At 55.0% G+C, this 25,657-nt stretch overlaps 10 protein-coding genes across 10 annotated transcripts; 4 read left to right on the forward strand and 6 right to left on the reverse strand.

The window, feature by feature from the left end:
• Positions 1 to 1,073: 1,073 nt before the first annotated feature.
• On the reverse strand, positions 1,074 to 3,179 carry CPAR01_10198 (2-isopropylmalate synthase; the record flags this gene model as incomplete). Its single annotated transcript, XM_060494460.1, has 4 exons — positions 1,074 to 1,226; positions 1,290 to 2,867; positions 2,936 to 3,080; positions 3,172 to 3,179. The coding sequence occupies 4 exons, from the start codon at positions 3,177 to 3,179 to the stop codon at positions 1,074 to 1,076; spliced, it is 1,884 nt and encodes a 627-aa protein (XP_060346642.1).
• Positions 3,180 to 5,970: 2,791 nt separating this feature from the next.
• On the reverse strand, positions 5,971 to 7,863 carry CPAR01_10199 (ferric reductase like transmembrane component; the record flags this gene model as incomplete). Its single annotated transcript, XM_060494461.1, has 1 exon — positions 5,971 to 7,863. One exon carries the CDS (start codon positions 7,861 to 7,863, stop codon positions 5,971 to 5,973), a length of 1,893 nt encoding a protein of 630 aa, XP_060346643.1.
• Positions 7,864 to 9,386: 1,523 nt separating this feature from the next.
• CPAR01_10200 (uncharacterized protein) lies at positions 9,387 to 9,836 on the reverse strand (the record flags this gene model as incomplete). Its single annotated transcript, XM_060494462.1, has 1 exon — positions 9,387 to 9,836. The coding sequence occupies one exon, from the start codon at positions 9,834 to 9,836 to the stop codon at positions 9,387 to 9,389; it is 450 nt and encodes a 149-aa protein (XP_060346644.1).
• Positions 9,837 to 11,244: 1,408 nt separating this feature from the next.
• On the forward strand, positions 11,245 to 11,508 carry CPAR01_10201 (uncharacterized protein; the record flags this gene model as incomplete). The annotated part of the gene is made up of 1 exon (XM_060494463.1): positions 11,245 to 11,508. One exon carries the CDS (start codon positions 11,245 to 11,247, stop codon positions 11,506 to 11,508), a length of 264 nt encoding a protein of 87 aa, XP_060346645.1.
• Positions 11,509 to 12,533: 1,025 nt separating this feature from the next.
• CPAR01_10202 (uncharacterized protein) lies at positions 12,534 to 13,016 on the forward strand (the record flags this gene model as incomplete). Its single annotated transcript, XM_060494464.1, has 1 exon — positions 12,534 to 13,016. The coding sequence occupies one exon, from the start codon at positions 12,534 to 12,536 to the stop codon at positions 13,014 to 13,016; it is 483 nt and encodes a 160-aa protein (XP_060346646.1).
• Positions 13,017 to 13,987: 971 nt separating this feature from the next.
• Positions 13,988 to 14,730, forward strand: CPAR01_10203 (uncharacterized protein; the record flags this gene model as incomplete). Its single annotated transcript, XM_060494465.1, has 3 exons — positions 13,988 to 14,043; positions 14,106 to 14,163; positions 14,353 to 14,730. 3 exons carry the CDS (start codon positions 13,988 to 13,990, stop codon positions 14,728 to 14,730), a joined length of 492 nt encoding a protein of 163 aa, XP_060346647.1.
• A 298-nt stretch (positions 14,731 to 15,028) lies between these two features.
• CPAR01_10204 (tRNA wybutosine-synthesizing protein) lies at positions 15,029 to 16,328 on the reverse strand (the record flags this gene model as incomplete). The annotated part of the gene is made up of 2 exons (XM_060494466.1): positions 15,029 to 15,571; positions 15,753 to 16,328. 2 exons carry the CDS (start codon positions 16,326 to 16,328, stop codon positions 15,029 to 15,031), a joined length of 1,119 nt encoding a protein of 372 aa, XP_060346648.1.
• A 2,084-nt stretch (positions 16,329 to 18,412) lies between these two features.
• CPAR01_10205 (phosphoadenosine phosphosulfate reductase) lies at positions 18,413 to 19,459 on the reverse strand (the record flags this gene model as incomplete). The annotated part of the gene is made up of 1 exon (XM_060494467.1): positions 18,413 to 19,459. One exon carries the CDS (start codon positions 19,457 to 19,459, stop codon positions 18,413 to 18,415), a length of 1,047 nt encoding a protein of 348 aa, XP_060346649.1.
• A 2,826-nt stretch (positions 19,460 to 22,285) lies between these two features.
• Positions 22,286 to 23,782, forward strand: CPAR01_10206 (phosphoserine phosphatase SerB; the record flags this gene model as incomplete). The annotated part of the gene is made up of 1 exon (XM_060494468.1): positions 22,286 to 23,782. The coding sequence occupies one exon, from the start codon at positions 22,286 to 22,288 to the stop codon at positions 23,780 to 23,782; it is 1,497 nt and encodes a 498-aa protein (XP_060346650.1).
• Positions 23,783 to 24,191: 409 nt separating this feature from the next.
• Positions 24,192 to 25,041, reverse strand: CPAR01_10207 (uncharacterized protein; the record flags this gene model as incomplete). The annotated part of the gene is made up of 4 exons (XM_060494469.1): positions 24,192 to 24,239; positions 24,382 to 24,557; positions 24,637 to 24,688; positions 24,931 to 25,041. 4 exons carry the CDS (start codon positions 25,039 to 25,041, stop codon positions 24,192 to 24,194), a joined length of 387 nt encoding a protein of 128 aa, XP_060346651.1.
• Positions 25,042 to 25,657: the final 616 nt, after the last annotated feature.

A 25,657-nucleotide genomic window follows, 5' to 3' on the forward strand; every position in this document is an offset into this window, starting at 1 on the left:
CGATCACTTGATAGTAAAGCGAACACGAACCATGACTAGATCATGAGCCCTGTACGTCTACTCATACTCCATCAGGTCTACCAATCCTGTTTCAACCTACAACAAAAGATGCCCCATCCTCAGGGAGATGAGAAGAACAGTCTAATGAGAGGTCAGCTCAGACCTATAAAGACCCTCCTACCATGCCATATCTATTTTTCGCTCGCCAGGCTACCAACGAAGGCCCAGGTGGAAGAGGAGTAATGCGGTTTGGTGCGAAGTTAACGACCTGACGTCGTGTTGACATTGGCTATATACTCTCCATACCAGATCGCGGCAGAGCTCTAGGGCAGGTTCTCAAAGCACATCCCCTAACAACCCCTTCTTCTCCCTGATGTATTCAACTCATGATACGAAGTAGGCGGCGAATAGAGTGTGTTAATAGGTAGATGTATCACTTTACATGTGTAAACAGGCTAGTGATAAGCCCTGGGCGAGTGTAACAAAGTCCAAGTCGGGTCACGTATAGCTGCCTTCGGACCAGAAAGACTGGATGTCCTTCCTCTACCATCTTGTCTTCACTATTCACAACGATGGAGATTAATTAATGAGGTGCTTGCTGAGCTCCATTTGACTTGGCTCACTTTGTACGTGGACAGGAAGGCACCTGAATGGCTGCGTTCCGAGAAGTGGAACTTGTCAGCAGCCCAAATCAATAAGGAAGCTTGTAATGTCGTAGAAAGAGAGGCTGTATGCGAGAGTTGGAGAGGAGTCCGCGTCTTCCATTATCGTCAGCCCACCTTCAACTCCGATTTGGTCAATGAGGAGGAGATTTATCCGGCATGGTTTGAGACGTGGTTTCCACTGACATAACTATTCAAGATGAGGGGGGGGGGGGGGAAAGACCCCTCGGCCATGCTGCCACATCACCGGCCATTGACATAGTATCATCTCATCATACATGCCATTCATTTATCCTTTTGTTTTGTGACTATCTCTCTTTCCCCCTGGATATGCATTTTGAACCAAACTTTTCTCATGTCCCTATATGCTTGAAAAACAAAACAATAACCTGTTGCCCTATAGCCCTTCCCTTACAAGCCGTTCGCCTTCTCTTCCAGGACGGACACAACATTCGGTACTTCGCCGTTGGTTCCGTTCGTTGACTCGAGGTCCAGCTCCTGGCTCATGGATCTTGAGGGAATGGGCTTGCCAATGATGGGGCTACCGGGGCGGCTGCCGACGAACTGTGAATTCGATCATTAGTACTCGACTACACCATGTAAAGATGTACAGTGGACTCGACTTACGTTGCTGGCGGCACTTAACAAGGCCGTCAAAGAACTCTGGACCACATCCTCGTGGATACCGATACCCCAGTACTTCTGCTTGGTGCCCGTGGCCGTGCACTCAATGTACGTGGCGGCCTTGACATCACGGCCGGCACCAATGGCGTGCTCCTTGTAGTCCTCGACATCCAGGGTGACGCCCACGCTCTTGAGGGCGTTGGCCAAGCTGGAAATGGGACCGTTTCCGCGGCCGCGCAGCTTGTACTCCTTGCCGTCGATGGAAACGACGCCTTCAAACACACGCTTGAGGTTCTTTGTGTCCTGGGTCTTGCCGCGCTGGGGCGGCGCAGGGGACTGCGAGCGGTCGGGCGCGATGCTGTAGTCGACAATGGTGAAGCGCGGGTTGTCACGGAGGTAGTACGTCGACTCGAAGAGGTCCGTGATCTCGTCCGAGAGGAGCTCGCGACCGAGCTGGTCGGCCTTGTCCTGGACGACCTTTGAGAAGGCGACTTGCAGGCCACGGGGGAGGTCGAGCTGGAGCTTGCGCAGGATGATCCAGGCGGCGCCGCCCTTGCCGGACTGGGAGTTGACGCGGATAATGGCCTCGTAGGTGCGGCCAATGTCGGTGGGGTCGAGGGGCAGGTAGGGGATCTGCCAGTGCTCGTCGTTGGACTTGACGGTCGACTCGCGGACCTGGAAGCCCTTCTTGATGGCGTCCTGGTGGGAGCCGGAAAAGGCGCAGACGACGAGGGAGCCGCCGTAGGGGGCGCGGGGGTGGACGGGGATCTTGTTGCAGACCTCGACCATGTCGATGACGCGGTTCAGGTCCGAGAAGTCGACATTGGGGTGGACGCCCTGCGTGTACAGGTTCAGGCCGAGAGTGACGAGGTCCACGTTTCCGGTGCGCTCGCCGTTACCAAAGAGGCAGCCCTCGACACGGTCGGCGCCAGCCATCTGGGCCAGCTCTGCGGCGGCGACGGCGCATCCGCGGTCGTTGTGGGGGTGAAGGGACACGGCGATCTTCTCGCGCTCGGTGACGTTTCTGCAGAAGAACTCAATCTGATCGGCGTAGACGTTGGGGGTGGACATCTCGACGGTGGCGGGGAGGTTAAAGATGATGGGGACCTCAACGGTGGGCTCCCAGGCGGCCTTGACGGCCTCGCAGATGCGGACGACGAACTCGGGGGAGGTGTCGGAGAAGGTCTCTGGGCTGAACTCGAACTGCCAGTTTGTGCCGGACTGCGAAGGGTCGTCCTTGGTCAGGGAGCGCACCAGCTTGGCGCACTTGACGGCGAGCTCAACGCTCTCGTCCTCGCTGAAACCAAACACTACCCTGCGGAAGCACTCGCTCGTGGCGAGGTAGATGTGGACGATGGCGTTCTTGGCACCCTTGAGGGACTCTACTGTCCTCCTGATGAGGTCCTCACGGCAGGGGGAGAGGACTTGGAGGTATACATCGTCGGGGATGGCGCCGGGGGTCTCGATGAGGCGGCGGGTGAAGTCGAAGTCGGTTTGCGAGGCAGAGGGGAAGGATACTTCGATTTCCTTGTAGCCCAAGTCGCACAGCATCTTGAAGTAACGCCATTTCTCGTCACCGTTCTGTGTAAGGGGTCCATGTTAGTGCCACCGCTTCGAGACATTTGGAGGGGGCCGTGGAGCAGACATACCATTGGGTCAACCAAGCTCTGGTTGCCATCGCGCAAGTCGGTCGACAGCCAGCGCGGGGCTTTTGTGATGGTCTTGGAGGGCCATTGACGGTCCGGGAGGTTCAGAGCCGGGAAGGGCTTGTACTTCTTCCACGGTTCCTTGAGCCTGGCATCAGAGCAATGTTAGTCTGAAATCTCCAAGGCGAATTTGTGTCGAGTTCATAGTGTGGTTTTTGGGCGGCAATTGAGTCACCTACATGGGCATCTTGGGCGAGTGCGGGGCAGATTTTCAGGTCGTGATCGGAGGGGCGGATCTGGTCCTGGTGGGATGGCGTCACTGTCTGGTTTGGGGGAAACGGGTGTGAGAGAGAGAGTATCTTGACCAGCGGGAAGAAGCAAAAGGGTCAGAAGCTAAAGAGGGTGGGTATTTGTAGAAGAACAGTCGATGTGATTGTAATTCAGAGTCAGGGGTGGAAGGGAAGGATAGGAAAGGGAAAAAAGGAATTGAGTCACAAAGTTCGTAGTCGCAAAGATCCGGGGACTACGAGCACGGAGGACGTGGAGAGCCATGGCCGGCACCCCCCCCCCCTCCTCCACCATAAACGGCATTAAGGGAAGGGAACAGCCCAAAGGTGTATGCATGTACCTCACACGCTGCCTATGATCAAATCTCTCGCTATTACTTTTATGTTGTTTTGGCTTTTTGCTTTGCTGGATTGGATGGAATCTTGTCATTAAAGCGGCCATTCGCATGTCTAGACTTTCCCATCACTCCACTTACTGCCGTTGCCTGTCACTGTATGGCACAACTAAACGCACCTAGAAGGCTTCAATCCCGTCCCGCATGCCGGCCGGGGGAAACAGCACAAGGCACCATCAAGGCAAGTTTTCAACTCATTGGATGGATGTACGTGCAGTCTGCCCTTTCCCGCAGCGCAGGGCCGCAAATCGGTGCCCAGCTCCTTCGCATTGGACGAAGGCAGTTGCACCAGCCGCAATTGCCAAATCAATCCTTTTTTTTTTTTTTTTTTCACTTCTCTTAACCCAAAGTAAAAAATCTTTTTTACTTTTTTTTACCCTCCTTTGCCCTTTCTCCAAATTCAATGTCAAGGCGGGGCAACGCCCGTGCCCACAGACCCCACATTACGCCCTCTGGGACGCCCTCTGGACGACATTCAACGGTTCTTATTGGCTGGTATCACCGGTTGCGGATGGCGGGGTTGGAAGTTGCGCAACAGCAGGTGGGCAGCAACCATCCTCGGCGGGCAGGCACGCTGGACACCCAGCAATGCTGTCATCGCGGCCAATTGTAGAGCAAAACGGCTATTACTCGGCCGTCACACCAACAGTTGTCTGCATCTACCCAAGTAGGTACCTTATGTAAGGTGTTCGGAAATCTATCAATTCCGCTCTGGCCTTCGTCTGATTTCTTCATCGTGATAGAGGCTGCATGAACTGACTCGTTCTCTCCATCTTGGGTAGGTACTCGAAGAAGACGGTCACGCCTTGTAAAGCTCGGCCGCACAATGCCCTTCCAGAACAATTGGAACCCCCTACAGCTACAAGCTCGCTGTTCAATCTGAAAGCCAGATATGATAACAAACAGTCGTTGAACGTATGCCGAACCTAACCGGCCGTGTAATCCAAGCCCATCTCCGAACATCGCTCGCAAAATTACTCAAGTTTTCCGCAAAAACCCCACGGTCAACTTATCGTGTGCCAGGTGGTGGCCCGGAAAGAAGTCGGTGATGGGGCGGACGGGTCCACTACGCTCTTAGTCCCGGCCGATGACCGGCTCGGTTTGCATCGCACGTCCAAACTCCCTTCACCGCGACTCTTTCCACGATCGATGAGGCTGATCGATGCAACCAAACTTTCCAATGGGAGAGGTTGGATTTGACTTGATGCGGCTGACTCGGAGCTTCAGACTTCTGGGGTCTCTCCAAAAAGCCGATGGTTTCCAGAGGTCGTTGGTTGATGAGGTGATTTGCGATCTGGGATATACAACACGCCCCTTCCCCACAGACGGTACTTGATACGGTACCTAGTCATCATCTTCCGCCTTAAGAGATGAGAGTAATCCTGAAGCCCTCCTCAAATATGCGACCTCGACTCCCAATGTAATTCCCTACTCCAACTACAAGAATTTGGCAACGCAGCACACATCATCTTCCAGGTTTCGATGGTGATGAAAGCAGCCACTCTTGTGTCACTCCAGCCGTTTGGCAAACTTGGCCACGCCAGCTCCGTCATGGGCTGAGTCACAGCTGAACCAGATGTCTCAAACTCCGCACATCCACTTGCGACTTTCTCATTCGAGAAAGTCGTAGGTGGCCAGCAACGTCGTCTAGCAAGTGTCACCCCAGGCACCATGAGTAATCAGAATGCGGAGTAGGTAGCTGAGAAGCCGCTTTCCGATGTCTTCTTTCAGTGCACGTACTCCGTATACTGTTGTTAACTGAGAAGGCGTACAGCAACGGGGACTAGGGTACGTTGAGAATTGATAACGGCTTCGTCACGTTATCTAGGGTGTACATGAGGTCACGCAACGGTCATTGGGAAGCGAGAAGTTTGTGTGAAATCCGATTGACGTCTTCGTCTAAGTAGGTCTATCTTCATGACAGGCGGATGCTATCTACAACGACAGGGCCACATCGATCTGCTGCTTTGTCTCGCAGTGGGAGATGTGCTCTGCGTGTGGGGGGATATATACGTCCAACAATTAGACAAAATGTCTTCCCAGAAAACCTGGGGAGACCAGAAAAAACTGCCCGAGGCAACCAGCGACAGAAAGTGCGTCCAGAGTCCACCTTTCCATCTCATGTGTTCAGCCCCAAAGAGTTGGTGTGTGAAATATGTACACAGTTAGAAGAGAGCGAGCCATTAGAGACAAGGCATCGGCCGTGAGAAGCATGTCCATGTCGATCTGATCCTGATGATCCGCAAAAAAAGAGATGGTAAAAAACACTGCGCTTTTCCCCGCTTGGTACCGTTGACGCCCAAAGATTTGAAAATCATGTCCACTTCGGATCTTTCGTGGGGTATCTTTCTTCTTTCTACCACGTGAAACTCTCCTCCACAAAGTCAACCACTGTGCCCTCGTCTTGCACCTCTCTCACCGCAGATCTCACGTCATCAGCGAGAGCACCGGGGCCGCAGATGTGGACGCACATGGCGCCCTGCTGCTCCGACACCTCACGCTTCATAATCAGAGGAATGTTGGGGCGGCCAGGGAACATCTGGACTGTGTTGGATGCCGAAACAATCTGTTGAGAGTTCTGAGGGCGAGTGATGTATAGCTGGATACGGAGGATGTCCTTTCGGTTGGGGAGGCGAAGGATAGTATCCATCCAGGGACGAACCCACTCGAGAGCTTCGTAGTCACGGACGATCCAGACGAGGGTGATGCGTCTCGTGGCAACGCTGCCGTTGTTGTAGCCATCGATGAGGGGCTTGAGGTAGGAAATACCGTGAGTGATGCCAGTAGCGCCGGCGAAGAGGACCGCGTGACCATACGAGTCGAGCGAGTGATGGCCACTGTAGGGACCTTCAACGCAAGCCTTCATGCGAATAGCGCGGTCACCGCTCTCGCGGGCAACGTTGTAAAGATCACGAGTGAAGCCACTCTGAGCACCGATAATGAAAGAGATGGAGGTCGTTGTGTTCTTCTTGTCAATGGCAGTGAGCGTAGCCTTCTCCTCGTCCACTCCAAGAGGCAGCGAGCGATGGTCAGGAATATGCTCAACCCAGCCGATGGAGAAGGGGTGGCAATCCCAGGGGCGGATGTCCTTGAATCTCAGGTAGGCGTGAGTGCCAGGCTTGACGTCGACGTAGCGAGGAAGGTTCATGGTGACACGAGTGCACTCGCCAGGAACAGCCTCGACAATGGCATCGGTGGTACCGCGGTCAGACCAGTTCATGTAAGCGACACGAACAATGCGGGCCATACGCTCAAGGAACCAGAGAATGAAGATAGCAATCATCCAGGGGAGTTGAGGAAGGCCACCCGCAAGACCAGCGACGGCGCAGTGGATGTAGGTCATCAGGAAGATGAAGAATGCGAGGATGATGTGGACGTTGAGGAAGGTTTCGTAGAAGGCGTGGCGAACGGGCGAGAACGACAAGATCATGATGACAATGAGAGCGAGCGTACCAGCCATGCCCGAGCCGATGAAGAGCTCGTTGGACATCCTATGCCAAACGCCTTCCCATCCGCTGTCGGCGATCTGGACAATCAACCAGGCAATAGTGTGAAGGACTGCCTCAATGACAGACATGCGGCCAACCCATCGGTGAAGAAGGTTGTAGGTGTCGAAGCTAACGTGAAGCATGCCGATCAACGGGTTGTTGCGGCCGGCAAGAATGATGAGCGGCACCATGTTGACGACGGAGAGTGTGCCGGAGCGACCACGGAGTTCGGCGCAGAAAGAGTACAGGTTGGCATTCTCCCAGTTCAGGAAGAACATGTAGATCATGTTGCTGGCGATGTAGAATCCGAGGATGACGCTGTGCATGCGAGAAGGCAAGGTGCCGATGCCAATAGCGCTCGAGAGCTTGATCTCCTTGTTGTGGCGCTTGTTCCAGAGAGGGGCGTACATGAGATGTTTCTTCAAGCTGGGCATCCAGTTCCACTGAGCCGTCTTCCAGTAGTTTTGCCTCTCACCCTCAACCGACATGGCCGAGACATGACGAAGCTGGGCCCAGAGGATACGGCTGATGGTGATAACCAGGACGACAATTGCCATTCCACCAAAGCTAGCCCAGAGCATGTCCTTGAACAGCATGTTGACGGGCTGGTTTACACCAGCAAGGTTGGAGTGGTAAGGAGAGATGGTGGAGGTAGCCTCAGCCGCCCCCGTTGTGGCAGCGGCATGAGCGCGTTGTTGAAGGATCTGGGTGGGGATAAAATCCGCCACCAGGCCGGCGATCCTGCGCCGGTGAGAGTCCATCTGGTCAGATGTATTGTTTGTGTTTGCTGTAAATCTAAAAAGTCGAGTACGAAAGGTGAAGCAGTGTTCGTTTCTCCCGAGGACGTGAGCTAGATAGCCTCGTTTGGTTGGGCTAGGCTGAATTGCTAGAACGGTCCGGCAGGCACGAGAGCGAGAAGTCAGACTGTTATCGAGAAGGGCCGGTCGGCTACAATGTCATTGTGCTTCGGGTCGAGAGCGAAATGACAAAGAAAGAACGGGGATAGCAGGCCTGTTCCGAATAAGTGAAGCGGAAGCCTTTGTAAGTATCAGCACAGTGTCGACGGTGACGTGTGATGAGTCGAGGTACTGCAGGAGACCGAGTCACTGAGGAATGCGTCCAACCTCGAGGTGAGTGATGCGCGAAAGCTGAATGACGGAACGTCAAGTCAACCAGGGGAATAAAAATCCGGATGGTCGTTGCGTCGATACCCTTGTGCTGATCGTTTGCCTGGAAGCGAGGGCGGTCGGTGTATTGGCGATCCAAATGAGGTCAAGGTCGATCTGAATCTGGCCGAGCAGCAGCCGGTTGAACAAATTGAGAAAAGGCAGGTGGCTGAAGTTGACGTATGAGAAGACGGGGGGACGAAGCAACGTCAATATATTGTGCGTCTCTCAGGTGGTCCTTCGCAGTGTCTCGTGCCGCGTCCTTTTCGGAATCGAGGAGCCGGAATCCCTTCTGTCGAGTGTGGAGAAGTTGAGCAGGTGAGTGATGGGGATTTTCAAAAAAGCTGAAATGCCCGGATTGCTGGATGACGAAAATGGAGTAAAACAAGACAACGGAGACGTTGAAAATGTCTTGAATGTGATGCGTAGCGCGAGCTTTTTTGGATTGTCTTGGAATGAGAGAAAAAACGAGTGTACACCGCCGCTGACGGAGTTGGATTGAATGGGAAAGAATGGGCGTGGGTTTTGTTCGATATTCGAAGGCAGAACCGAGCGCTGATTTGCCGAAAGGGAGGGGAAGGGGGTGAGTGATCAACAAGCGAGTATTCTCACGTGGTTTTAGTGAATGTGGAAAATGATTTCAAGGAAGGTGCAAACGGTGCAAAAGTGCAAGAAAAAGAGCGTGAGGGAAGGAAGGTGCAGTGAGGGTGGTGATGTGGTTGTAAGTTCCAGAGTGAGGTTGGAAGGGTCGGGTTCAACGGTCGTTGTTTCCGTTTTTGCCTGGCGTTTGGTGGGTGGTGTTCGTCCAATGACCTCAGATGTTCAGTTCCCCCTGCTGTATGTTTCGCGCTCTCTGCTCTTTCTTTCGTTGCTCAGTCCTTTGTTCCTCGAAACAAGTCCAAATCGGTCTCCACCAAAGAAGAAGAATACGTGTAACGTCGTCGAGTGTTGTCCAGCCTCTCTTTTGCAAAGAAGAAAAAAATAGTCGAATTCCAGAATTCCAGTCGAGAGCGAACCGTCCCACCTAAAGGAGACCGAAGAGAGTCAGCGTGACAACGGGCGAGGAGAAACAGAGAGTGGTTGGGGTCACCGGGCGTGGAAAGGGCGATTAAGGTACTTTAAAGAGACTGGCTGGGACGGGCCATGAAGGACCTCCTGCGAGCCACGACGGGGCCGGGGGGCCCACGGTAGCGCCGCCGAGAGGCTTCTCCTCCTACTAGGTAGGCGTTGGCTCCTCCTGGGGCGGCCTGGACTGGATTTTGCTGGGCTCTAGCTGGGAAGGGCAACATGGTCCATTCCCAATTCCCCCTGGATCTGAGGTGGCGTGCAAGGGCAAACGGGAATGACTGGATCGACTGGACCTCACAGCCCACGCTTGACTGGTTTCTGCCAGCTTCTTGTTCATCTATTCGCAGGTACACGCAGGCTCCAGCACTCCCAGCTGGCTTCGGCAAGTATCCGTTACCAAACCAGGATACAGATACAGGCAGATACGGGGACTCCTCTGCGCCAATAACCTGCCGAGCATTCTTACGAACGAGACGAGGAACCAAGGTCGGGCAAGGCATGGCATGGCACAGCTTGGTACCTGCGTGGCCCTCACATACGCGGTGCGCTAGCCATGTACCCCTTTTCCACTCCGCGGCTACGTGCGACTGCCTTGTCAGCTTGATACCGATTCCAGTCTTACCACCTCAACCGTATAGAGTACTACGGAGTACAGACGCGCAATTCTCAACTCAGTGGTCAAAAAGAGGAGCAAATCCAAGGGTACCAAGACCACATCTGCCCACCGAGCCGTCAGTCTAGCCCTATTCCGATCCTATGGATGCTGGAATGGAATCACTGCGCCTTGTACATCGACCCACGTACTGGTGTTGCTCATGCCAGTGCCAACTGATGACCCCGGCGGAGATGGCGAATGGAGCACGGAAAGCAAGTCAATGATGCAGGAACAGGAATAACCCAGGAAAGCAAAGGGACTTCGCACTTTGTGCAAGACTGAGGTGAGAGTGGGATAAAAGGAGGGGGTCATGGCCAGCGGTCAAGAAGAGGCAAGTCGCTCACGGTGAACGCAGGGATGTCACTGACGTGGGGATACGTACACAAGCACTTTATTCTGTACACACAGGGACAGGCTCTGAGGGAGTCGATCCCTGGTCGCCAATCATTGAGATCCAGTGTTGCCGTTCGCTGAGGCTGAAGGGATGGCCCCTGGCTGCTCGGCCGCGTTGATTACCATGATTTTCATTCGCTTCCCTCGTCTCTCGACAACCCGATACCTTAATTGTTCTTCCGGGGGGCCATTCATCGTCGAGTCTTGATCTTGGGACGGGTGGAATGCTGAGGGATAATATGTTCTCTCCTTCATCGTTAAATCTCATGCCGCAAACGGTCTCACCCTACGCCTCGATCATCCCAAAATCAGGGACTTAGGGTCCTCAGGGTACACGGGTCAATGGGAACATGGTATGCTCGCTGCACAATTGCAGACTCTGTTGAAAGTTCAGGGCTCGGTAACTCAGGACACCGCTGCAACTAGCCATTGCAGCTCCCTTAGCTTCTCCTGGGCGATTCCGCCGAGCCATCGTTCCTGGCCAAACGCGCAGTCTGAATGGCCGAGTGTTTCCAGGCTTTTTGCCATCTTCCTGACCCCTGAGCGATTTGACTGGTCAAAATCACTTCTTGGGCTTGCCAGTGTGGCAGCGTTGCTGACTGGACTGCGTCTCTCAGAGGGCTTGACAGCCAGCCAAGGGGCCCTCATCCAGGGGCGAACAGACACAGCCTAGGAAACGGCAGGGGAAGAGACCGGACGAACAAGGATGCGGGCTCGGGTGAACACTCGCCCTCGACCTATCGGCTATGGCCAGCTGGACCAGTTCGCGCAAGATGCCAAGCACAACAACCAATCCTTCTCATTAACAGCTGCTGATTTGCTGCTTCTCTCTCGTGGGCCCGACTGAACCTGAACTCAACATGTCTCCTCAGCTTCGCAGATGGCACAAAGCTGTAGGAATTCTCGACTTGCACAGAAGATCCACTAAAGTGACCGAACACGACGGGTTTTTCGGGTCTCTTCTGGGCCTCTCATCCACCGTCCAACAAGGCCTCCTCTGCCCAGCCGCCAAGGAACACGTTGAGATGAACGAAAAGAAATTCCAATTATTGGCTGGGCCACCGACTTTTCCATCCAAAAGATCCCGTGGTTCCCTTCGTGGTCTCGTCTTGGTGACCCCATGAGCCGACCGTTGGAAACGACTCGCCTAGCCGGCCAGTGTCTCCATGGCCAGAGACAATATTGATGATGTACTCATCCGTTAGGATTCCCGTTGGTGCCCATCGGTCATCCGCATCTTGGGGTCCTGTCTGGCGCCAGGCTTGATCTGGTTCACTGAGTTGAGATCCAAGCCGAGACCAAAGCCGTTCGGTCCAGCGCCACGAGGTCACCAACACAGGCTACTCTCGATTCTGCGTACTAGTGTATCAGAAGGCATCCGGATTCCGATGAGGTGTGGAACGGTGACACAGACATTGTCCAGAAACGGGGCCATAAGATGCGCAGCTATCGTCGTATCCATTGAGGACCCAACCATTTTCCTCCCTTCCGGAATTCTGGAAGAGACGGCAACTGACGCTCGGGTGATAACGAACTGATGGGTATCCAAAGGAGGAGGGAAAATCCAAAAGAAGTTCGAAAGCCAGACCCACCATCCACTCATCGCTCAAGCTGTCTGAGCATGTGAATCAGCCCCTCGTCAAAGTCATTAATCCACGTCTCAGGCATAATGCTATGCCGTCCCTCTCGGCCGATTCTGCCGTGGCATTCATCTGACGTTCCGTGATACCGCTCCGGAGGTTGCCGTGCTCTCAACTCATCAACCAAACTATCAAGTAATCTTCTTCCTTTTGCCACGACTAACATCAACGGAATCCCTATCTCGTCTCCCCTGCTAGTTGCAGCTTGCAACTTGCAGCCGAGGGATCGTAATCGAACGTTAGTCGGATCTCCAGCACTACTAGAACCATCCAGTAGGCTGTTGGACAGATGTTATCTGCCCCTCAATAAAATTTAGACTCATACGCTTGTCATTGAGGATTCCTGTCACGGCTGCAGCTCGCGGAGTCTGTGTGGTCTGTCAGGAGTCAAAGCGCGGTCTGATCTTGATAGCAATCAACACTTTCGGCATAGGGCACCCCGACCTTCGCATGGCCCCCGAACAGCAACCAAGCAAAAAAGCCAAGATACATAGTAGAGTGTATTCACAATGGACTCCATCGGCGACGGAGCGACGAACCGACTGGGTAAACCATCCCACGTTCTCGTCTCCTTCAAACCACCAGCGAATTTTCTTCAATCGCGCCTTGGGACCTCGCAATTCTCGTCCAGCCGCATACAAATTGCGGGATGTGACGGCGTAGCCGTGCCCGCCGGGGTTCCAGCTCAGTTCAGCGGGGAGTCCCTGTTAAGCGTCGTTGCAAACAAATTAACACACCCGAACATCCTGGCACTTGGCCTCGGAGCCAGATTCCGTATAGAGGCGTCTTCCCTCCCTCTAGGGCCAGGCTCCCAGGTTCAACGTCCACCATGGGTACTTGGCATCCTCGCAACCGCCTGGCCGGGTCGACCAGATGGGCCGAGGGGATTCTGCGAGGGAGGCAAGCCGCCCGCTACAAGGCGCCAGCAACCTGCCAACATGCCTGGGAGGTCTGGGAGGAGGCTTGGAAGACTGCAGACGTGCGGTGGGTGAAGAGGGGATGCCCCCATGAAGTCATTTGCTTGTTCGGTGACCTATCGTTTCAACGATATTGCAGGCCCCGTCCGCTTCAGGTGAGCGTTGGCGTGCATTAGCACACAAACGCGTGCAGATGAAGCCGAGATATTCGGACGGTTCGTGAGATTTGTCCAAATTTCCTCATTTTCACCCGTCACTTTAGTCTCTATCTGTATTCGTACGCAGATGCTTCTCTTTCGCGACTAGCCCCTCATCACGATAGGTATCTTCTCCTTCCTTTTTCCCTTGCCGCCCTCTTGGCGCCGGGGCATGCACATTTCCACATCCATTCTGGGCTCAGCGACAACCCAACGCAGAGGGAGTTCGTGGGCGCTTCTGCTCCGTACGTCTCATGGATCTGACCGAGATAGCCGTCCTGTCTCAATCTTGATGAACCAGAAAGCGAACTTGGATACCCCCATCTGCCAACTCCGCCTATCTGTTGACTGCGATCCTTGAAACAAGATGGGATGATGAAATACCTGGCCCAAGGGCCACGCGTGGTAGGAGCGCGGGGGTCACTGTGGATGCGGCCGGCCAGAGGTTAGGGAGATAGTGCTCGCCTCCAAAAGCTTCCAGAACAATGTTCAGAATCTGCGTATTGTGGGTAAGGCGGTTTGGAATATGGACAATGAGGAATCGGCACCAGCCCGCAGCAGCTGACAGAAATCTCAAGCCATCTTTCTGGCTTGTGGCCCGAAATCCCGCTTGCCGTCTGTCCATGTCTTATGTAAGCACACCACGTCAAGGGATCCAGCAGGATGACATAATCCCTAGTGGTCCGTGTCTGGTTGATGACTAAGGTCGCGGAGCATGATGGCTGTCACGTGCACCTTCGCCGGCCCATCGGAGCTTGCAGCTTGACGACCGTCTGTCACGGTCCGGAAAATTCCATACCATCACGGCCAAACATTCAAATCACCTCTCCAGCCATTGAGGCCGCAATCATGGGTGCCAGCGAGTCAAAGCCGTCCTCCAGCACGCCTCCACACTTGTGGAAGGCGTAAGTTCATTCCAATTGCCTCTCTTTCGCAGAATCCGTCGGCTGATCCAAGATTCGCGCAGCAGCTCGCCCAGCGGCATCTCCCACGACCTCGTCGAGTCCCTGCAGACCAGCCATGAGGTAAATACTGCCTCCTCTACATAAACCGGAACACCTCCGATAAAAAGCTCTACATGAAGTTCCCAACCGGAGCCTAGTCCTCCGCCTCGACCTTTTCCATCTGTCCTTCATCCCTCCCCCCCTTGGCGCATCTATTCCCTCAATAAGCCAAAGATCCAATAGCTAACCTCTCGCGCTAAAACAACACAGACTGATGCATCCCGCACGCAACTCACCGAGATCCAAATTCAGCGCCGCGTCGCCGAGGAGCTGAAGCGCCTCCAGGCCAAAGAGTCAGAAGCCCTCCGCCTCGCCCACGACAAGATCGCTACCGAAGACAAGCCCGCGCCCGAGGGCCAGCGGAGCCACGAGAGCGTCAAGAAGGAGGTCGAGGCCCTGCGCGCCAAGCTCGCCGAGCGCAAAAAGGTGCGCAATTTGCCCGAGGCGGTTGAGACGGCGCGAGGCAACGTCGTGCGGTGTCTGCGGGATAATGACCGCCGGCCGCTCGATTGCTGGCAGGAGGTTGAGGCTTTCAAGGAGGAGGTGAAGCGGTTAGAGAAAGGGTGGGTTGAGAAGATTGTCTCGTGAGTTGGATGAGGGGAGATGGGGATTGTCGAGGTCCTCTCTAGGCCTGCCTTTGTAAACAGTTGGAGACCATTGGGAGAGGACGGTTTCCTTATTTGCGTTTTCTTGTGAGCCAATAAGGGGGTTTGAGAGATACGCTGGATCAAGAAGAGAACAAACAGGGCAGTAGGACGTGAAAGTGTAACAACATGCTACTGGCGGGCAAATGATACAAGAGAGAAAAAAGTGTTTAGATGGCGAATGAATCTTGGTTCACATCACAAGCTCCCCCCTCCATGAAGTCTTGATTTTTGTTTATTCTTCATATCTCAGTCAGAAGCTCTATCGGGCCTTGGTCCTCTGACGGAGCTTCCTGCTGCTGCGTCTTCAACCTAGCAGCCAATACCTCCTCCTTCCGCCGCAGGCCCTCAGCCCTCTTTCTCTCCCTCCTGGCGTCGGCGTCCTCCCACGCGGCGCCGCCCTCGCCCGTCTTTGGCGGGGGTCCGGCGACGGCCTCCTGCAAGGCGGTGCGGAACCGCGCGATGCGGGCGGCGTTTTCTACGAAGCGCTCGTTGGCGATGTGGAGCAGGTCGCGGAGGTAGTCTGGCGTGACGGTGCAGTGCCGACGTGCGCTGCTGCCTTCGGCGGCGTCTTCATCGACGTAACCGATTAGAGATTCAAGAGCGAGACCCATTGTTCTTACGCCTACCATTGGTGTCACGGGTGATGACGACAAGGCTTCGTCTTCGCCTTGCGATGCGGTGGGGAGGAGGTTCAGGGCGCCGCTTTCGCGGAAACCTGCTGCGAGGGCGCATTTGAGGAGGAGCTGGGCGTGAGATAGAGACGCTGTGAGGACGTGGAGGATCTATGCAGGGGAGGTGTATGTCAGTCATGTGAGTCTTGTTGCTGCGCAGGCTACGTGTGAAAGGAGGGGTGTGTCTCTGGGGTGACACTGCCTCGGCAGGAGGCTAGTGAGATAAGGTGAGAGTATGTGTGTGTGTAAATGAAATCATGCATGAGAGAAAACGGGGGACGGTCTTGCATACCATGGGCTCGAACTTGAAGTGAACAAGCCGCTTCCGTCGCCCAGACTGAGAACGACCCGATACTCCGACAGCCCGTCCTGGTTCTTGCCCTGCTCCTCCTCCCGCGTCTTCATCCACGAGACCAAACAAGCGCAGCAGATCCTCGTCGTTGTCGTGCGATCCGGGAACGGGATCGTGCGATACGAACAGCCACGTGCCTCCGCCTCCCTTTCCTCCGGGTCCAGCTATCGTCTCGAGGGCCGCGGCGGCAGGGGTATCATCGCCTTCGTTGCCTTGAGAAGATGATGGGGCTACTGCCGCTACTGCTGCTCGCTGGTCCGCTCCTCCCGCCTTACGCCCCTCGAGAAACACGCTGACGCGCCCCGCGCAGCTGCTCGTCGTGACGAAACCGTCGAGGGCGTTGAGCTCGTCAATGAGCTCGCGGATACCGACGTCCACGGACCCCTTGGGCGAGGCGTCGGTATACTCTGCATCGGGCACGCTGAGCTGTTCCAGGATCTTGTGTTTGCGGGTGGTGAAGGTTGCCGGTGGGACGGGCAGGTGTTGGTGTCCTTGGTTCTTCTGCTGCGGTGCCATGGTACTCTTCCTCTTGTTACCCTTGGGCAAGTTGGCCTTGGTAAACTACCTATGCGACTTGGGCTTGGATATCTTGTGGCGGGCGTTCCTTCGACGGAGAGGGGTGTGCCTTTCACTCGACCCGGTGGAACAAATCCTTGCTGGCCTCGGGCGGTTCTCTTCTGCAGCTTGACTGATTCGGTCGCTGTGAGATGGAAGAATACGGGGAAGTCGGGCGTGTGTTGGGCGTTGAGCTAGTTGTTTTCCTCGACGCTGGGCTGCGTGTAAGTGAAGTCTGCCCGCAGGTTAGACTCATGTGAGATGAAAAAGTGTGCAGTCGTGAGTGCTGTGAGGTACCTCAGCCGTGTGAGTTTGGGACTCTATACACAGTGCGTCTTCGGGACGGGAGCCGGCGAACCCAAGCTTGTTGTATATTACCCTACCCTCCGATGCTACCTTGAAGAAATAGTGAACCAGAGAAAATTCTTATTAAATCAGGTTATCTGGTGCATGTGGTGTTGTGTTTTTAATATATAATCTAACTTGACCGCTGCCACGTCGGTGATCGTTATCCCTAGCTTTGCGTGTATATGCTCATTCATTCGCTCGACGACGCCGGTATCTTGGATGCCCAGAGTCTATGGTATACTGCTCATCGTATGACTGTCACTTCTTGTTTCCTGATTGCGTGCCTGGATCAATACAGGGAAGAGCTCGGGAGAGTCCGAGCATGCGGTTCACTCATTTAGGTCACATCCAGGTAAAATGACTTGGAAATCGCTCATGTCCGTTGTGTCAGCTGATCTCGATGATACTTGCAAAGACTCTCTGTTACCCTGGTACCATGTAGCGGGCAAATAATCACTATCCTACGCTCCGTTGTGACAAACGTCGCATATAATAGACAGAGAGGATGACAAGATGGTTAGAAGTATCGTGGTGCTTCCAACCTACGAGCAATGCATATCGCCTGAATACCCGTCGATACCTTGCTTGTGTCCTTGTATCTTATCCTTGGCTTGATCACTGATGGCGGTTGTTTTGAACATTCATGACGCATAGTGATTGGATGGTAATGAAATCACATCAATATTCGTGATAACAAAGATAACCTGGCCATGAACGCAAGGACGCTTCAAATTTCCTGAAGGTGTCACATTTTTAAACATCACAGTTGGAGAAACCCTTAGTCAAGCAAAGAAAGACAACGTAGCTTGTTTATATATTATGAGACATGCCTTTTGCCTGGTTGACCTTTACTACACATCATTCAAGTTATCCCATCCATTATTCATTTTCGATGAGCAGAACGTAGTAGATTATGTTGAAGCTCAATGAGACTCATGTTGGACTACTCTTTCGTGCGAGCGAATACTCTATCATGGGCTTGAATCATGGTTCTTGCACGGGTCCCAACGGGTACATCAAGAGCTGCTTGCGACCCAGCTTCATGATCTTTTAGTTGCCTCGATCTGAGCTAGCCAATCAGCTCCAGGCGCTCCAAGATTCCTGCTTTACAATATGATCAAGCGTGCATGGTATCAGATGATATTCTCAGTTTTCTGAAGAACCATATGATTGCAGCAGTGTTATATGAGTAATCCATCGTTGTGGATTTGGGAAGGTGGTCACGAGATGTCACCTGAACCAATCTAGCTGTCAAAATTAAGCTTTGCAGATGACATGTCAGTGGGCTATCTTTGCCACACCAAATTTCATTTGGATTGTGTTATGATCTTAGGATACGCCGACAGTGGTTTCCACTAATCCTCCGAATGCGGGGTCCCTGTGGGACACAGAGATTAGAGCCTCACCACGTCTCTTTCCTCACTTCACGTCTCACTGAAGATCATCAAGTTTTTATTGATCGATTGATTGATTCATAATGTCTTTTGCTTATGCTATCTACGAAGTAGAATCGAGTATCCGCTGAATGCGAGATACCACCTGGCCCTTGGCCTGGATTCATCCGGAACGCCTGCATGCTGTCCCTTACCGTCCCTTGATTTTTGTTTCCTCCCTGAACGCCGTCATGCATCATGTATATACAGGTCATTAATAAAAGAAAGCAAGTCCCAAATCGCACCAGAGCCAAAACAACGCTTCTAGATCGATGCGATAGCCTGCTCCTCCTTCTCCGCCTTGACGATGGGCGCGATGGCCGCCTCGCCCTGCTTGGCCGCCTCGGCCGACGATGCGGGGGCGGCGCCCTTGGCCTCGACGGCCTTGCGCTCCATCTCCTCGAGGTACTGCGCGTAGCGCGACTTCTTGTTGTGGATACCGCACTCGGTCTTCTGCTGGCCCTTCCAGCGGCCGGCGCGCTCGTCCTCGCCCTCCTTGACGGGGACGGTGGAGTGCCAATCGCCGACGGACTTATAGCCCTGGTCGAGGAGGTCGTTGTAGGGGACGTTGTGGGTCTTGATATACTCCTGCACCTGCTTGAAGGACCAGCTGGCCATGGGGTTGATCTTGATGACGCCGCGCTCGTCGTCGACCTCGATGATGGGCATCTTGTCGCGGGCGCCGCCCTGGGAGCGGCGGCGGCCGGTAAGGATGGCGGCGACGCCGAGCTCCTGGTAGGCGCGCTGGAGGGGCTCGACCTTGGCGATCCAGTCGTACATCTCGGCCTCGGTCTCCCAGAGCTTGGGACCGTACATGGCCTCGAACTCCTCGGTGGAGGCGACGCCGTAGGGCTTGAAGATGTGGAGGGCGACGTTGGGGTAGCGCTCCTGGATGCGGTCGACGAGGGTGTGGGTCTCCTTGAAGTGGTAGAGGGTGTCGAGGAAGATGAGGTCGACGTTGGCGGCGGAGGGGTTCTCCTTTTGGATCTTGGAGAGCATGTCGAGGGTGACGAGGCCGGTGAGGCCAAAGGCCGTCGACTGGAAAAGGTTGGGGAACATGATCTTTGAGAAGCGAAGGATGTCGAGGGGGTGCATGTTCTCGAGCTGGTCGTTGAGGTGCTTGAGGTGGGGTTGGGTGAGGGAGATCAAGGGGAGCGCGGGGATGGACGACGATGTCGATGAGGCATCGGTGGCGGAACCATATCCGGACTCGACTTCGACACGATCAAGCTTTGCCGCATCGGCGGCGTTCAACCGAGGAGACGACTCGACGGAGGACGTCTGCGTCGTGGGCTCAGCAACGGCAGCCATTGTGTGAGGTTTGTGTATGAGTTGAGGGAGGAGGGGTTTGATGTGTGGTTGCGAGGCACCACGAGTATATGACGAGTAGTGGTTGCAAGAGTGTATGGGTGTTGAAAACCCGGGGTATAATTCACTCGACAAGGCTTTGATCAAGAGACAAGATGGATTAAAGGCAAATGACGCAAGATGCTGAAGCTGGGGAAAGTGAGTTCAGATGCTCGGATCAGAGAAGAGGAAGAAGGCAGTAGTTGATTTATGAGGACAAGAGGCACTTGAGGCAGGCAGAACTTACACCGCGAGTTAAAGAGGCGGGAGGAGGATGACTTGTTCATATTGGGCACAGGGCCATCACCAAGCAACATTACTAATTTGCTTTCCAACCCATTCTCAGACAGGAGCCCCGATCGAACCAAAGGCCGAGAGAGGGACTGAGGGACGAGAGCCCGCTTCCCAACTATTGCGCAATCGCAGCTTGTTTGGAGCATCGCATTGAACAAGCGCTGAGGAATTTGCATCTCTAAGCAAGAGGCGTGGTCTGGGAGCAATCACGACATCGACGCTAAACCTTTCGTGACGAAGACAGTGCAATGTGATTGGCCATGGGTCGCAGGGGTTGCTCCGTACCGTCGAACATCCCGCAATTGCGCCATCGCCCCGGACGCCGGAGTGGATGTTGACAATGGCAAACTTTCCCCAACAGCCGGCCCCGAAAGCCGGGAGCCGTGACGTTCAGAAAATAGATATTTGGGGCCGGACTCCTCCTCCGTGTCTATCGAGGTTGAGCTTCTCCTCATTATCTGGTTCACGATGAGTGCGGTCGAAAATAGGGGTCAAAGGGGGGCAGATCTTCTGGTTGAACAGAAACGCTGGTGTAAGTTCGCCATGATGATGCCATAAGACGTGATTCCGCCCGGGCCACTAGTCGGCTTGGCCTAGTGTATGTGGTCCCGGCAATCGGTCCTGACAAAACACATCGGCGCGGCACGGCAATCGGTACCCGCCCGGCCGTCGGTGTGGATGAGCCGGAGGTGGTGGTCTGCGCCTGTTGTCAATGTCAGCAATCCCACGCCGGACAACGTATCTCCATCGCCCAACCAGTCACCATACGAGTTTCGTCTCCGATCGAGGGTATCATCCGTGGTGACTCGCCCGCGAAATTTTCTGACAAACCCACAGTTGGGTTTCAACACCAGATGTGTTTCGACTGCTAACACCGCGGAAACGCACTTCGTTTACCGACTTGCTCCGAGGGACAGCTTGGAGCTTCGCCGCGCCCAGCGCCTCTTTAAATGAATGAGTAGGAGCCTCCGTCCCTGTCTGAGTGAGCATGAAGAAACGCTCTTGTTGTAATCCAGCCCAATGACTCGGAGTTGATACTTCAACCAAGGAACTGAGCAGACCAAGGCTTCTTGGACCCCTTTGTTTCTTGGCCAACATGTCGACATCCACAAGTGACTGGAGATGAGATGACAGCACAGCTGTGAGGGGACTGAGGGCTTCCACTCGGGTGACCGCTCATTCATCGTCCTGCGCCGTTGTCTACCTCCCATCGCCAAAGCAGAAGCAGACGCAGACAGACATGCCGATTACGGCTCCCTGCGCCGCAGCGCCGTTCTCGAAAGGGCGTGGAGTCTAGACTCCGGACAGATGGCAACTGGCCTAGTCTCCATGACGTGGACAGTGTCTGGTGCAAGCGTGCCTCTTATTTCCGCGCGGCTCCGGTACTCTATCAGCGGAGCCAGCTCCTGAAGCAATGATCAGTTTTCGGTCATCGCGGTGACTGGTGGATAACAAACTTACCAGCAGAAAAAGCCAAGGCCAGCCTGCACTGCTTGCCTGCCAATGACCAACACAGTAGGTGGCCAACGTGAGGTAGGGTAAGGTAGGCCAGTGCGTGATTCTGCGTATGTACACTAGTACGGCGATAGGGCTGTCATGGAATCGTCCCTGACGTTCCCTCCCCTGGATGACCGGCGTCGGTAGATTCGGGCGAGGCTGATGGTCCCGCAGATCGCCCGAAGGTTCGCTCTTTCACACTGGCTTCCAACTCACGTGTTCGGACTTCTGGCCAAAGTTTTCTCCTTTCACCTTGGACGGAACCCGGAGACGACTGACCGACCTCACAGTGATGTAATTGAGCCTCAACATGTCATTCGGACCGGGCCTCCTTCCCCCCCTCAGCTTATCAGAAGTTCAGAACAGAATTTTTAGAGGGGTAACCACGTGATCCTGGCGTCCACTTTGGGGAATACCACGGCCCACGGCTCAAGGAAGGTCCCACGGGAGAGCTTGCCATGCGACGCCCAGCTCAGCCAATGGCGCGCCGCCCAAGACGTCGGGACACGGGAATTGCGGGCCTCGCTCGGATCCGGACCAGTGACGGCGAGGCGGGGCACACAGTCAGACTTCACAGTGCACCAGCACCCGCCAGCCCTCCGCCGCGAGGCCCCATCCTCTCTTTCTCTCTATCGTCTGTCGTCCAACCACGCGAACATGTTTTACCTTTCGAAACAATGAGGGCTACTAAGTTGAGCTGAGTCTTTAAGCTTTACCTTCACCACCACGCCGGGCCCCGAGCTTCTGTCTTTACCCCTCCCCCTCGTCCTCAGTCTCTCTCGCGCTTTCTCTCTTTCTCTCCCCGCAATCTTCCAAGCCGCCGCTGCCGTCGCCAACAGCTGTTGCTGAAGGTCCATCCTCCTCCTCCTGCATAGTCCTCTATCCGTCCCGTCCCCCAGTGTCCCATTCACCCTTCGTCCCAGCCTTGTCTCCGTCTTGGTCCGTCGTAGTTTAAACCCCGCCTTAGAAGAAAAGACGATAGAGAAGAGTATTCCCGCCATGGCCGACGCAAGCCCCGCCAAGTCGACAACGTCGCCCCGACCTCAGCTGACCTCGTCCATGAGGAGCAGCTCCTTCTTGCGCGAGCACCAGCAGTACCGGCCCCCGCAGCACCCAGAGAGCCGCTTCGGCATCGACACCGTCGTCGAGGACCTGAGCAACGTCGCCGTCTCTCCGCCAAAGCAGCACAACCACAACGCCGGCCACAAGCACTATGCGGGCTTCAACGGCATCCCCTCAGAGGACAACCCACCCACCATCCGCAGCGGCCTGAACCACAGCTACTCGCACCCCAACTGCGCGCCCGCGGGTGGGAAGAAGCAGTCGCGCCTGGTGGCCACGCTCTTCTACAAACCGAACGGCGGCGACGGCGCCGGCCATCACACGACAGCGGCCGGAGCAAGTGGCGGCCGCGTCGCATCCCCCCCGACCCTCACCTCCGACAGCGCCAGCGGCAAGGAGTCCCTCCCGGCCAACTTCGCGCCGACCCAGGACCCCGAGTCCTTCCCCCTCGAACCCCCGACCCTCGAGCCCGAGAAGCTCGACCACCTGTACGGATCCCACGTCTCGCCCATGTGCGTGACCTCGTTCCTGCACCTCATGTCGACCTTCCCCCTCCCCGCCGGCGAGTCCGACTACAGCTCCTCCCACCGCTGCCTCGACAGCCAGGAGCACCCGCGCGTCGTCGAGCTGACCCTCGACCCGGCGCCCTGCCAGAGCTACCTCAGCCTGACGGACCTGCGGCGGCACGAGCTCATCTACCGCTTCGAGAGGGAGTGGAGCGTCGACGTCGCGCTGCAGCCCGACACGCTGTGGCGCAGGCACCCGCGTCTCGTCGTCTTCGACATGGACAGCACCCTCATCACGCAGGAGGTGATTGACTTGCTCGCCGCGACGCTCACGGACCCGCCCGACCTGGCCGCGCGCGTCGCCGACATCACGCACCGCGCCATGCTCGGCGAGCTCGAGTTCGACGCCGCGTTCCGCGAGCGCGTGCAGCTTCTCAAGGGTCTGCCCACCTCCTGCTTCGAGCAGCTGCGGCCCGTCCTGGATGTCACCAAGGGCGTGCCCCGCCTGATCAAGGCTCTGAAGCGCCTCGGTGTGAAGACCGCGGTGCTGTCGGGCGGGTTCTTGCCCCTGACGAGCTGGCTTGCTGGAGAGTTGGGCATCGACTACGCGCACGCCAATGAGGTTGTCATCGACGATGCTGGGAAGCTCACTGGGGAGGTCAAGGGCCTCGTTGTAGGCAAGGAGCGGAAGCGTGACCTGCTTGTTGAGATTGCAGCCAAGGAGGGCATCGATCTGTCGCAGGTTGTTGCGGTTGGTGACGGCGCAAACGATCTGCTGATGATGGGTGCGGCGGGCTTGGGTGTTGCGTGGAACGCTAAGCCGAGGGTGCAGATGGAGGCCGATACGAGACTCAACAGCGAGAGCCTGTTGGACTTGTTGTACCTCTTTGGGTTTACGGGTGATGAGATTGAGCAGCTCGCCTCGTAGATTGGCGGGTGGCTTTTTGTAGACTTGTGTGTGGGTGTGGGAGTGGTGTTGTGGGCGTAAGTCGAATGGTGTTTTTGGGGAGTTGGGTGACACCGAGGCAATGCATTGCTGTTTTTTGGGAGTATACTTTTCACTCGCCCTCACGATTCAATTGCATGCGATTGAGTTTCCTGCAGCAAATATGTTCAGATGAAATCCCGCTTCATGAGCCTCGGAGCATATAAAACCGGTCAAGGTAGCTTGATGAGCCGCGAGGCCGAGTGATGTAGTTTCAACGTTGGAGATGCTGTCCCAGGTAGAAAAACGTGGATAAAACTGAATTCTCCCTATCTACACATGAAAACCACCCTCTGCCCATTGCACAGACTGTGCAAAAACACGTCTTCTCAACGCAGGTATCTCTAATTCTTTAAGGGTAGCCGTCCTTGCCCCACTTGTTGTACTTTTCGTGCAATTCCTGTGTCATGAAGCGTCAGCCCGGCTATTTCCTCCGGCTTCAAATCCCGAAGAATCCCGGGCCTTGGAGCAAACTCGACCTCCCACGAACGGAGTCTCTCCGACGTGGTGAGATGGATCAGATAGGTATATCAAAAACGCACCTTGGGGAGAGTGACATCGGGAATGATGACAGTGTTGACGGCGCTGGGAGCGTCTCTGGGCTCGTTTGCGGGGTTGCCACCGGGGTGGTACTTGTACTTGCCCTCGCTGTCGGTCTCCCAGGGCATACCGGCCTTCAAAACGGGGCTCTCGGAGGTAGAGGAGGTGGGGGAGCGGCCTGCGCGGGAAGAAAAAAAAAAACCGTCAGTGGCTGTTCAATCGTCGAGGAGGATATACCAATTATTCCTGAGACGTACCGAAGTAGAGGCCGGCACCGCCGAGGGCGGCAACCATGACACCACCGAGGATCTGTTTGACAAAAAAATCCGATTAGCCTTCCATTCCGACTCGCTTGCATGCGATTGTTTTGACGCCGCTTCCAGCCTTTCTGTCCGCACCCCTTTGCGCAACTATCGCTTCTTCGTAGGCTCGGCAATATTTCCTGGTTGCTTCAGAAGCTCGGCTGCGCGGGGGAAGGGATGCGGTGGACGTTGGACGGCGGACGGGTCGGTCTAAGGGCATCTCGGCTGGATGGGCGGGATATCACGCACGAGGGTCTCGGGGTTGCGCTTGGACTCCTGGGTGAGGGTCTGCTTGGCCTGCTCGTCGGCGAAGCGGCGGATGGAGGTAGAGAAGGCGCGGCGGGCGACGAAGGAGGCCATTGTTGCGGTGGTTGACGGGGTGTCGTTGGGGTGTGATGTTGTGAGTGGTGTCGGCTTGTCGTATGATTTCGGAGCTTCAGGTTCGTCGAGACAGGATCCCAAGGTTGAAATTCGGGAGAAACGATTGGCCGGGCTTACGAGTGGAAGGTGATTGGTCAATCGAGGACGATGTGGGCATTACCTCATCCTGCACCGGATAGATGTCTCTTATGCGCTTAAAGGCTTCGCTTCACTAAGCAGTATAATTCACTAACGGCTTCCTAGCATGTGAGAGTCCTGCTATGGCAAGTATCTGCCAGCAGTGGGAAAGATGGAGATGCTTTCACTTTGATCCTGGCTGTTTTTGCGTTATTTGCATCGACACATGGAGCGGCCTTTCAGGTTATGGTGAGCTATTAGCTGCAGATTGAAGCTTCGCTGGCCCATGAGCTTATCATATTCAAGTGAAATATAGCGTGACTGTCCGAGTTTTATGTTCTAGAACGATATTGAACAAACACTGCGAGAATAGATAGTCTCAACAAACAATTGAGAACAAATCAAGAGGCTGCCTTACAATACGGAGAGGCTGGCATTAAACTCGGAGCCCGGGGGACCGGTACTTCCGAACACAGAG

Source organism: Colletotrichum paranaense, assembly GCF_030867605.1.
Source record: "Colletotrichum paranaense strain IMI 384185 chromosome Unknown Scaffold_8.1, whole genome shotgun sequence".
NCBI classification, from domain to species: Eukaryota; Fungi; Ascomycota; class Sordariomycetes; order Glomerellales; family Glomerellaceae; genus Colletotrichum; species Colletotrichum paranaense.